This window comes from Schistocerca serialis, chromosome 1 (genome assembly GCF_023864345.2).
Source record: "Schistocerca serialis cubense isolate TAMUIC-IGC-003099 chromosome 1, iqSchSeri2.2, whole genome shotgun sequence".
Lineage (NCBI taxonomy): Eukaryota > Metazoa > Arthropoda > Insecta > Orthoptera > Acrididae > Schistocerca > Schistocerca serialis.
In genome coordinates this window covers 716,300,209-716,312,944 of record NC_064638.1, presented here as the reverse complement: position 1 = coordinate 716,312,944, position 12,736 = coordinate 716,300,209, and the positions used below count along the sequence as shown (strand labels likewise).

The following is a 12,736-nucleotide window of genomic DNA, read 5'->3' as shown; positions in this document are numbered from 1 at the left end:
CACTCAGATCTGTTGTTCATTCTGAATGTATGCAACATTTAAATGTTGAATATTTAAAATCTCTCTTTGCCATTGCTTGTTCTATATTCATCTTGGCCCAGTTTATATGTAGCATTATTCAACAGTTTCACATGTTTTCCAACTGTCTGTTTAAAAAATAATACTGAGGACAAAAACACATTTCATATTTGTGTGATACCCAAAAGATATTCTGTTTCAGGATGGTGTTATTCATTTCCCACTTCTCAAATGCATATCGAAGTTTAACAAGAGTTCTGCAGCTTTCTTGTGACAAAATGCATGCCAAAATAAGTATGCATAAAATTTTTGTTGAAATGTAGTTCTCTCTTAAATGGGAGGAGCAACCACATCACTGTCCCTTTTCAAGCATCAATATTAAGGGCAAATAAATAGCTAAAATGTTTGGTTATGGACAGTATGCTACTTATGATTGAGAGGCAGAAGAACCTGAACATTTATTTGAAGTTGAACTATTACATAATTGACAGCCAATAAGACAACAATGCTTCAGACTATTCATAACTCACAGCTGTTCAGTTAAGCTTTCTTAAGAAGTTCAGTATAACTACACAGATGCAAGAAAACTAAAGGTGCACAGATGACATTCATACAATGATAATTTCCAAAATTCAAAGATTTGTGAATTAATTCAAGTCAGAAAGACATCAAATACAAAAAAAACAGAGCTATATCATTGAAGGAGTATCAAGGAATGTCATTTTATTTTAAAAACTGTTGACATACATGCACATGTGTGCAAAGAATATGCATGTAATGAACAATTTATTTAAAAACATATTACTGATAGAATTTTCACATATTCTAACTCGATCAGAATAAAAAGGGAATTGACACAAACCATCTGCCACACAGGCCACTGTGCCACTTACATGCAATACTGCGCCCATCCATTTAAATAAAACTTCAAAATCACACTAACACAGTTCACCTGCTTCCAATTCAATGGCAGAACTTTATGTGAATGAAGTTAGAAGTTCATTATCATTTTCATGTATGACATGATTCAACAATGGACTTCTTTTGCAGCCCTCTTCTTTACTGAAATCAGTCTGTTATAATCTTTGTACCAAAGCCCATGTTCAAGATTGGGCACATGACCAAGCACAGAATTAAGCACAATTCTGATGATATAAGCCTCAGAAGTTCAGTTACCATCTACCAATCCTCTCACTGTGCTTGTGGATCACACTGCAGTAGTCGGACAATGGACGGGTCACTTTTTGCCCCTTCAATGAACTCATCTAATGAAAGTTTACCATCCTTATTTTTATCCATTTGACGAAAAATCTTATCTGTTCTTTTTTCAGGTGTTGACTCATCTTCAGGCATTTTCATTACAGAGCCAACCATTTTGTAGATTGCCTGTAAAATAATTAATATATGTAGAAATTATACTGAAATTAAGGCAGAGCAAAATATAAATTCTGCTACAGTTTTAGCTGTAGATGTGTGAATTAGTTTGAAATACATTAATTGCTACACTGATTTACTTTAGGGTTTCTGGAGAAGTAGAATGAAATGACAAGAAATACTGTTTTTATGTGTCTGTAACCACCATATTTTTCATTATAATAGTTTTATTTCATCGTATCTGAAAGAGATTTATATAATTTGTCAAAGTGACACACTCATAAGAATCACTTTATCATAAGTATTGCACTTTCTAAGCATAATGGATAAAAATAACTGCATTCTTTTGGTATCTTTGTCATCATCAATTTATAAAAACTAATTAAAAATTGATAAGAACATACAAATAAATTAAAGATTGCACTACAGATGGCGGTAGTATGAATTAGATCACACTAAATACTGAGAGTCTTGAGATGTCTTTTCTACCTCTGTAAACAGTTTTTAAAACAAGGAGGGGAGAGTAGAAGAAATGTTTCACACAAAACATGTGAGGTAACAAGGCGCAGAAAAAGTCAAGTTCACATGAAGAACTACTGCCGGTGAGATGCAGCTTTTTCAGAATTTAACCAAGTTCTGTTAATGGATGATCTATTGTCCGCCTCCCCTCCATGCAATTTTCTTATTAGTCACTAACATATAATTGCAATCTTACCCCTGCCTTCTACCACAAACCTTTATGACCACTGCCACACATCAAAATAAGATAGTTCATCCCACAACCAAATATAAAGAACAAAAAAATAGTTGTTTGATTATTCTCATTGTTATAGGAGAAATTTGGTATTGTTTGATATCGCTGGGTTATGCAGCAATGCAAATGACTACTTGATGTCTTTTTTAATTGCATCCATAAATGAAGAGTTTATATTCCTCTTTATTCTGGTAATTTTTCTGTAACCAGATAAAATTGCTTCAACTGTACCTCGGTTACATTCATTGGAAGCGAACAGTCATGTAAATTAGCTGTGTTTGAACTGATCTCTGTTCTGTATGTTCTGATACGTCAAAATTAAGTGAAAGGATCATGATATTGTGTGGTTTGTAGGTATCTATTTAAATAAATGCTCCACATTCTGAAAAATCGAGCAACCAACAATGCTGATCAAGCACAAAGATTTAACCAAGTACAGTGCTCCCGGTGTATATTTATTAGATTTTTCTCAGAGGTGACACATCTGAGACAGAGCTGTGTGTAAGGGAAAATGTGCAACAGAAGACCTTTACGAAATTTTCCAAGAATAAAGAGGCAGGACTTAGTGTAACTAGTTTAAGACACCAACCACATTACAATGACATGGTGCTCTGATATCAGGAAGCTGTTCAGCCACTGACAAATAATCAATTAAATTTCATCCTACTTGAGGATTTCGAGAAAGAGTGACTACAGAGGCTGAAAGTATATGTGCCAAGAGCTTACAAAACAAATCTGAAAAATTCCAGATATTTGTGAATATTTAGAATTTGGATAATTTCTACTTAAAGGAACAGCTCACTGATTTTCACTGGTGAAGGGGACAGCATATATCTATAGAATAAATGTTTGACTAGGAATGTAAACCATAATACATAAGTCCTTGTGCGCAAGAAAGCAAAATGAGAAATAATTTTATTACCCAAAGTTTTCAAGAATGTGCCAGAAGGGAAAGAAGGGCTTTTTTAACTTCTGTTCTAATATTCTTCAAAAAGAGTAACTCTCACTTCTGAGCAGCCATCAAAGCATGTAAAGTTTTTGTAGGAAACTGGGCAGAAGGGCACATGCAAGGTGCCTATTCCAAAACAAACTTGAATTAATTGGATCTTTGACAGTGTCAAATATGCATACAATAAATATCAATGATACACATAGTGTGAGACTTCACATAATTATAATTCAAATAAAACATATGTCAGGCTGAACACTATCCTGGTCTGGAGAGTATAGCCACATGATTTACAATAGTGAAACAGCATCACACAACAGCTTTCACAAACAGAAGCAAAAATAAAATTAATGTCACAAAAAATTAATATGTTGTTACCATATTGGTGCTGTGGCAGAGTATTGCACAGAAACCTTTATGCATCACATTTACAAAGTAGGAAACATTACATTCAATAGCAGGACACCATTTGGTTCTTTGGAAGTCAGATATGACAGCTAAGATAAAAAAAACCTTAATGAAACTGTGTACAGATATCATTTACTGTATGATTTTCAATTGAGAACTTCAATCAGACAGATCAGATAGAGGTGAACACAAGAATAAATGTTCATACTTTTGTTAACAAAAGGCAGTTGCAACAATTTCTAATCATGGGTTCTGCACTGAGAATGTTCATCCAAAGACATCAAAGTGTCAAGACATACTTTGCCTTGATAGAGTATAACAAATTTTTTAGATAGATGAAACATAAACTTTCTTTTTGTTTCCACCAGTGTCTTTTGTCATGAATGGATATGAGTTCTGAATAGTTTTCTTTTAATATTATAATTAAGATCCTAAGTGAAAATATAAGTATGTGAAGGCATAGAAAATTAACTGAAAATGTCCTTTCCTGTTTATTTTATACGGGGCTGCATCGACATGAGTACAAAGAAAAGCTTCTGTCAGTCAGTGGAAGTGCACTTCATGAACGAACCCAGGTGAGATGATTGTAGTTATTGACATCATGGAGTACTAACTGAGACAGTGAAAATTAAGGTTAGGAAGTGGAAATTTCAAACTCTTCACTGAGCTACTTCCAACTTAAGGGATGCATATTTATGGTCTGTACACACAACTCTGGGGGTCAGGCGGTAAAAGGATAAAAAAATCATTGCGAATTGAATGTTTGTGACAAAAGAATGAATATTACAAATGCAATTGTATAATTACTCTTGTTTTGTCTTCAGGCAGAAAAAGGAATCAGTAATGTTAAAATATTACAAAATTCTGTGTTGTAAATATGACTGAAGTTCCATCTGAAACAAAATTTCTATATATTTTAAGTTTTTTATTTACTAAAATAAGAATAATTTAACGGCTCAAATTTCAAATTATTAATGAATCTTTGTTTTAATACAGAAAAATCCAGTATTCAAAAGTCCAATAAAGCATCATAAGTATGAATTACAAACACTACAGAAGAATTCAAGATGTTCTATTTTGAGGTCATTTTGACACAGCACAATTTGGCAATGAGGACTATTTTACAAATAGTTTTATCACCTTACACCTTTGTGGTCAAGTGACTGAACGAAAGTGCTATATCCTGCTACTAGTGCATGTGAGTGTGAGTGTGAGTGTGAGTGTGTGTGTGCGGCGGGTGTAGTGTCACTATACCTATATACTTAAATCAACCACCAACCATATTAGTGCGGGCCAGCCAATAGAGGCCACCAGTATGAAGCGAGCACACAGCACGGTTTCCACCATATAATCTACCTGCAACTCAAGTGTTTATACACATGAAGCAACACTAATTCACCCTCACTATGTTCTTTTAGTTTATACTGTTCACCTCAGTTGTCTTGTGTATTGTTTATGTTGCACCTTCTTTATGATTGTTTTGTCTTGTTACTTGTGGAGTCACATGATTGTTTCTGTTATTGTTCAGAGGTTTATGAATTAAGTGATATTTGTGTTACTCATATTAGTTTCATGTATTTCTTGGTTACTATTGGTGATAAGTTTGGAATGGCTTCCTTGTGTGCATTCTTTAAGTTTGGTATACGTTTAGTCATTATGGATGCTGTGTTACTAGGATTGAAAAGCTTATTTTGGTAGTGACCACTTTGTCAGCTTCAATTAACAGACAGGGTACCGTTCCATTGGTTTATCTATCCACTTTTCCTCTGTATGATGTTTCAGCCGAGGACTGGGAAGCTTATGAAAAAAGACTCAGACAGCATCTTTTGGCTTCTGGTGTGACAGACTCGAATTTGTACAAAGCTTTACTCCCCTTGTGAATTCCACCTAAGGTATATCAAATATTGTGTCAGCTTGCCCTTTTACAAGAACTGGCTGCTCTTACTTTTGATCACATGTGCAGTTTATTGTCCAACTAGTATTGCACACAAATATTTCATAGCAGCATGAGCCAAATTCTACTGATGTTGCAAGAAATCAAACCAGTCATACAGGGCCTGGCCAGCTGAACTTCATGGTCTTAGCCCTAAGTGTCAATTCATTACTAATGCCTTTAATGATCTTACGCAGAATCAACTGGTGTGTGACACAATCATCTGTTTAGCTTCAAACAAGGAATGCACCAGAAGGTGCCATGGTAACCCTCTTTGGCATACATTTTGCAAGTATCATAATCCTTTGAAATTTCTCGGGCAGTGGGTGACCAGTATGAGAATGGGGTGATGTGGCAGACGTGCCCACTAGGATGAAAGATAACTTGCATGAGGAAGACAGTTGTGGCAGTAAATATGTGGGCCCTGTGCCGAGCAGAACAAAGCTGGCCCAAGCAGTCATGACCACCACAGCATCAATGTCAGCATTCACCTGTATCTGTCTTGTTCTTTCTATTTTGTCAAGCATGAATGTTTGGTGTGTCCTATACAACTGGCTATCTGTAATGCTTGCCAGAAGAAAGGCTACATCACCTCCATGTGTCATTCACCGAAGGTTACTCAGGATTTGGACATGGATGTAAAATCTATTGACTCTAATGATTGAGACTTCTCCCAAGTTGGTTATTGAGTTAAGTGTTTCCTGCCAAGTGTTTTGGCTACAGTTCACACAGGTGCTGCAGTGACATTATTGAATTTCCAAACTTATGTGAGCTCAGGCTTGCCACCATTGACACTGGTCATGCAGAAGCTGGTCAGTTATAACAAATAAAATACCGCACTTTTGGGCCAATTTACAGCATCTGCCTCTTACAAGTCAGAGGTTCGTTCCATTACATTATGGTGGTTAGTGATGAAGGTGTTGAAAACTTGTTCGGAATGGATGGTTTTAGGCATTTATATTTTCCATCACTGATGCAGCCCACCTTATGTCCGATCAGGTACCATATTCTCAGTGGTAAACACTGTGTGTAGACTTGTTTTTGTAAGGTGAAGGGTGTGCTATGAATTTTTCTGCTCATATTTCTTTGAAATCCACAGCTTAGCATCATTTTTGTTGTGCACATCCTATTCCTGTCACCCTGAAAGATCAAGTGAAAGTAGAATTGGACAGACTTCAATCTCCAGCAGTAGCGTGACCTGTTATGGCTAGTGAATGGCTGTCTTTGCTAGTTGTAGAAAGGAAGACATCTGGGAAATTTCGCCTCTGTGGTGACTCCAGTACTACTGTCAACACACAGTAAGTTGTGGATATGTATCTTCTCCCATGCCAAGAGGAACCATTGGCGAAAATATCACATGCCAGTAGTTTTATAAAATAGATTTGTCTGAAGCATATCAGCAGGTTCCTGTGGACAAAGAGTTTTGGCGAGTTCTGGTTTTGAATACACCTTTCAGTCTCTATCAATATTTGTGCCTTACTTTTAGTGTGGGTAGCACCTCTGCTATTTTCCACTGGTTTTTAGAGTAATTGAGTATGCCTTCTCAGGTTGCATTAATTATCTGGATGATGATGATGTCACAGGCTCCTCCATGGCATATCACTTGAAAAATTAGCACACTTTGTTTTCTGTCTTATAGTCTGCAGGTTTACAGTGTAACGTCATGGAATCTCAGTTTTTCCAATCTTCTATTGTTTATTTAGGGTTCAAGGTATTGTGGGATGGGGTTTGCCCTCTGCAAGACCATACCTCTGTTGTTACATCTATGCCTCACTCCTCTTCCACTAAGGAGCTTCAGGTCTTCCTTGGAAAGATAGCCTACTATCATAAATTCCTGCCAGGAGCAGTCACATTGGCCCACCCATTGTATGCCTTGTTACACAAGAATGTACCTTTTTGTTTGACACCAGATTGCAAACATGCTTTTCAAATGTTGAAATATAGCCTACTGATGGCCTCTTGTTCAGCTACATTCTCATATAATTTGGCAACTGTCAGTACAGTGTACAGTCCTAGTGTACTGATATACCAATGGCCCTGAACAACCTGCTGCTTTCACCTCTAAATCCCTCACTCCACCCCAACAGTGTTACTCTCAGATGGAAAAAGAGGCTCTTTACCACAGCCTATGCTCTCCAGAAATTTCATGTTTTTTGTGTGGCTCCAAGTTTCACCTTATCATTGACCATAAACCCTTGGTTTCCTTGTTTAACCCTCACACTGCCTTGCTTGACAAGGTAGCACACAGCCCACATGCTGGTTGTCTGGGTAAACTGTCCAGTTGCACTTCAGACCCCATGTGCACAACTATTTTTCCCTATGGTTATTGCCTCTGTGTTTCTGATAGTGTTTTTCTGTTGTGGACAGAAGACCTCTCTCTGAGAGTAGTCATTCCTGCCATATTACAGCACGAGGATCTATGTCTTCTCCACCAGGGCCATTGGGGAGTTCAGCAGATTAAACTGTTAGCAAGGAGATATGTTTTGTGGCCAGAGATTGATGATAAAATTGCCCTTTTGTCATGGCTTGTGAGCAGTGCACTCGACAACAAGCAGCTTCCATGGCATCTCTGTCTCCCTGGCCTGGTCCTTGCCAGCCTTGGGAATGCATTCATACAGACTTTGTGTGTCGCTTCTTGAATTTCTATTAGCTATTGGTTGTGGATGCATCTTCCCAGTTTTCGTACATTCTCTGGTGTGCATCGATGATGGCCGAGGTCACAATTTGTATGCTTTTGAGGGTTTTTTCTATTGAGGTATCACCTCATACCTTAATCACTGATAATGGGCCCCAGTTAACTTCTCACATATTTCAATTCTTTGTTCCTGTAACAGCATTCGCCATGTTACAGTACTGCCTTCAGTCAAATGATGAGGTCAAATGACTAGTGCATACATTCAAGCCCCAAATGAAAAAGTTTGTTGTGAATTGCTCGCCTTTCAATGCCCTTTTCTGTTTTCTGAGCACCTATTGCTTCACCCCTGTGGGGGATTGGAGCCCGGCTGAACTGCTTCATGGACAGCAGCCACACACACTCCTCCATCTTCTGCAGCCTGTGCTGCAAACTGTCACGGTCGGGTTCATCTGACCACTTTGTGCCATGATTGCCAGTGTGGGCACAAGGGTTTGGTCATGACCCAAGTGGATACCGGTCACTGTTGTCCACTGATAGGGATGCCATCTTTGTGATGTCCACACAGCTGAAGGCTGTTGGTACTCCACTTTCATCTACTGTGGGCCCGCTCGTTGCAAAAGACTACCAGTTTGTGGATGTGGCTCCTGTCACCACAGCCCACCCTGCTGCCCCCCACCTCGGCCCAATCATCGCCTGATGTGGAGGCACCCCTGCCTATTGGCTGCCTCCTCCGCTTGCGGCTCCCTGGGGGTCTAGCTTTCCAGTGCTGGGTGCCACGCTGTCTCTGGCCTTGGGTCCATTGCCAGAGCCCGCTGTTCCAGTCGGGATGCCTCCACTAACCCCCTCAACATCATTGCCTCAGCCACCCTCTCCGGTGGCTCCAGCCCTATCTCCTCCTCCCTCGGACGTGAGTGCTGATGATGACGCAGTGATGGTGATGGCATCCTGCTTCCTGGTGCTGCTGTCAGGTGCCACGCTGCCCCACCTCCCTCAGGTGTGGCCGCATCTCCATGCATTGTGGCTCTATGACAGTGCCCACCCGGCACATCGTCCCGCCCCCACCATTGGCACCGGCTTCAACCACCACAGATCCAATATATGTGTCTGTTGTTGGGCAACCAGTGTCTCCTCCATCACCTGGGTGCCCTCTTTGCATTTGCTGTATCTTCTTAGTAGCGCATGTGAGTGTGAGTACGCGGAGTATAGTGTCATCGCGCTTGTGCATTTAAATCAACTACCAACTATATCAGCATGGGCTTGCCACTAGACAGCACCTGTAGGAAGCATGCACACAGCACAGTCTCCGTTGTGCCTTATACTGCCAACTAGTGCCAATATGCGCACGGAGCAGCATTGACTCACCTTTACTATGTTCTTTTAGTTTTTACCGCTCACATCAGTTGTCCTGTATATCGCTTATTCTGCACCTACTGTATGATTATTTTGTTTTGTTACATGTGGAGTCCTGAAGAGACTTATTTCTGTTATTGTTCACAGATTTATGATTGGGCCATATTTGTGTTACTTGGATTGGTTTCATGCATTATTTGGTTACTACAAAATGGTTAGTGAATATAACAACCTTTACTGAATAAATCTATTAAAGTAAAATTGCACCTTTCTTATTGATTGGTTTTTAGTGCTGGAGCTATGACAGTATGCTCGTGAACTATGATATTCAGCTATTTCTGTGTTGACAACTTGGAACCACAGCCAACAGTCATTTTACAAAATTTCAGTTATGAGAGCTTGTTTTCATCTTGATCACTAGGCAGCCACAAATAAACACATCTCTTGCACTAATAGTAACTGCTTCGACTTGTTTTCTATATCTAGGAACAAGAAGCATAAATTCAGAGTAACACAGAAGAAGTATTGTTAAGCTGTAGTAACACTGTTTCCTAAGCTGTGATGATCAGGTACACTGTGAAATAGCAAGGAATGTTACAGTTTTGTCAGTTGATTTGACTGGAATTTTTAAGCATTGTTTTCCATAAATTGGTCTGGTAAGCTTTGCTGTCTTGAATGTTGTTGTATAAGAAATTAAGAAAGTTAGTTTTCTTACTCTAATAACACAATCATAAAGATTTAAACTGAATATTTAGTTCAGTAGTAAGTTTTCAGTCAACTTTAATACTGTCCAATCTGTTCAACTTTTAACTGATATGAGCAGTTGTTGGAGCCACAGACTTTCTGGCATTTCACAGACTGAGACTGAAAGTGGAAGTAACTGATGTCACTTGAAGTAGTTGTTGCAACACTATGCCAGACAGTACCTGGAGTCCAAGAGGGACAAAGATAAATAAATACTTTTTATCAGTGCTGTATGTGCAGAGTCACATAAAGTTCAACTGATTTGTAAGCAGTGCGATAATGTGCCCCCCCTCCCCACCGCTTACTTTCTCTCTCAGATAATGTGGACTTACTTGACTGAGGGAAAGAAGAGGAAAAGAAATTCAAAGTGGGCAGTGACAATAAAGGCATTTTCTGTGACTGTAAAGTTAGTGTATGATTGTGTTCCATCTGGTAATTAATGTATAGTGGTATGTTAATTACTATAGTTTGTGTATTCTGAGGAGCATTCAGGGCTGACTTAAAATTCATTGAATCTGATAAAGTATCAAACTGATTTATATCAAAATATTCGGAGCTTTTTGGTTAGGTGGGCAAAACAACAAAAGCGGTGTTTTGCAATGGAGATTATTATATGCAGAAAAATTTGATTGTATGAACAATCTGAGAGGGATTACAAAACAAATACTGGTCATTAGAAACTCTGAAACACTTAAGACTACAACTACACTTGCTGACAAAAATGTGAAGGACCCACAAAACATGGCTCGATGTCAGTTTAACTTCATACATGTACATACTATCAGCGAGTATGTAAATGATTACAGTTGCAGCTGTCTGTGAGAAGTACAGCAGCCACCAGAGTGCATTAATAATGTCTGTGTTTAGCACTGTTACCAGATCTGGCAGAGGGGGTTGTTTGGGGGAAAGAGACCAAACTGCGAGGTCATCGGTCTCATCTGATTAGGGAGGGATGGGGAAGGAAGTCAGCCGTGCCTTTTCAGAGGAACCATCCCGGCATTTGCCTGGAGCGATTTAGGTCTGGCAGGGATTGTAAGGGATGTGAACAGCATCCGATGTTGACTGACAACTGCGAGATTAGATGTCGCATGTTCATGTGAGACAGTGTTATCAGAATCTCACAGAGTTGGAAAAAGGGCCTCTGACAGATGTGATTTAATAATTCGTATCCACCACCTTTTACTCATATGAATAATCGAAATTCTTCTACGCAATACAAGGTGTTGTCAAGTAGAAACTTTTTCTGTTTGTTTTCAAATTTTACTTTGCTGCCTGTCAGACATTTTATATTACTGGGTATGGCATCAAAAATTTTAGTTGCTGCACTGCACACCTATTTCTGTGTTAAAGACAACATTAATGTGGATTAATGATTGTCATTTTCCCTTCTGGTATTGTAATTATGTAAATCATTGTCCCTTTTGAACAACAATTCAGGAAGGTATAAATATACTGTAAATCAGTGTTCTGAATGTCCAAGTCCTTAAACAGGTGTCTACAAGATGATCACGGATGAGCACCGTATATTATTCTTACACCACATTCCTCACCGATAAGCCCTTTCTGTCTTAAAGATGAGTTACCCAGAACATTATTCCATATGACATTATTGAATGAAAATATGCAAAATACGCTAACTTATTGATTTGTCCCTTCCCAAGATTTTCAATTATTCTAAGTGCAAATCTGACTGAACTAAGTTGTTTAAGGAGCTTGCAGAACTGAATAGGTTTTGTTTATTTAAAACTGAGACTGAGGCTATGCGTAGGAAACCAGTCAATGATGCTTTTAAGAACACTGTTTACTGTTACTTCTGTTTTTGTATGTATGCTTGGATTGATTGTAATATTAGTGTCATCTGCAAAAAGAACTAATTCTGATTGTTGTACATTAGACAGAAGATCAATTACATGTATAAGGATCAATAGAGGACCTAATATTGAACCTTGGGGAATTCCATACACGATTTCTCCACAGTCAAAATATTGTCCCTTAACTACATTGGCTGAATTAATAAGTACAATTTTATGCATTCTTTTGGTTAGATATGACATTATTTATTGGTTGGCTATACAAGGGTAAGTCAATTATTAGCTGCAATTTAGTTATATTTTGGTTTATTTTGCTGGTACTGTCGTTTTACGTTAATGATGCATGTTTTGTTTATTTGCTGTTATATCTTTGCAATTTCCAAGCTGCTAGGTTACTTTCATTGTCGCTTCCGTGCTGTTAATCATGGTTGCTTTGCTTTCTATTTGCACCAAGGAACAGCAATGTTCAGTGATCCGTTTTTTGTGGTCAGAAGGCATATCAGAGGCCGAAATTCATCAAAGACTTTCAGTACAGTACAGGAACAGTGTTTTACCACAATGGAGTGTCTATAAATGGATTGAAAAATTCTGAAATGGTCACACAAGTGTTATGCATGATGAAGGAGCCAGACGACCATTTGCCACCACAAATGAAGAAACCATTGAGCATTCACGTGAAATGATTCTCTTAGACAGACAATTAACTGTTGACGAAGTGGCACATCATCTGCAAATTATTCACAGTTCTGCCTACAAGATC

General features: G+C 38.5%; 1 protein-coding gene across 1 annotated transcript in view; it reads right to left on the bottom strand.

The window, feature by feature from the left end:
- Positions 1-710: 710 nt before the first annotated feature.
- Positions 711-12,736, bottom strand: part of LOC126481148 (neurocalcin homolog) — a 44,430-nt gene continuing 32,404 nt past the window's right edge. The window contains exon 4 of the mRNA XM_050104715.1: positions 711-1,404. Within this exon, the coding sequence (XP_049960672.1) occupies positions 1,210-1,404 (195 nt within the window). The 3' untranslated portion in view covers positions 711-1,209. The remainder of the gene's footprint in view (positions 1,405-12,736) is intronic.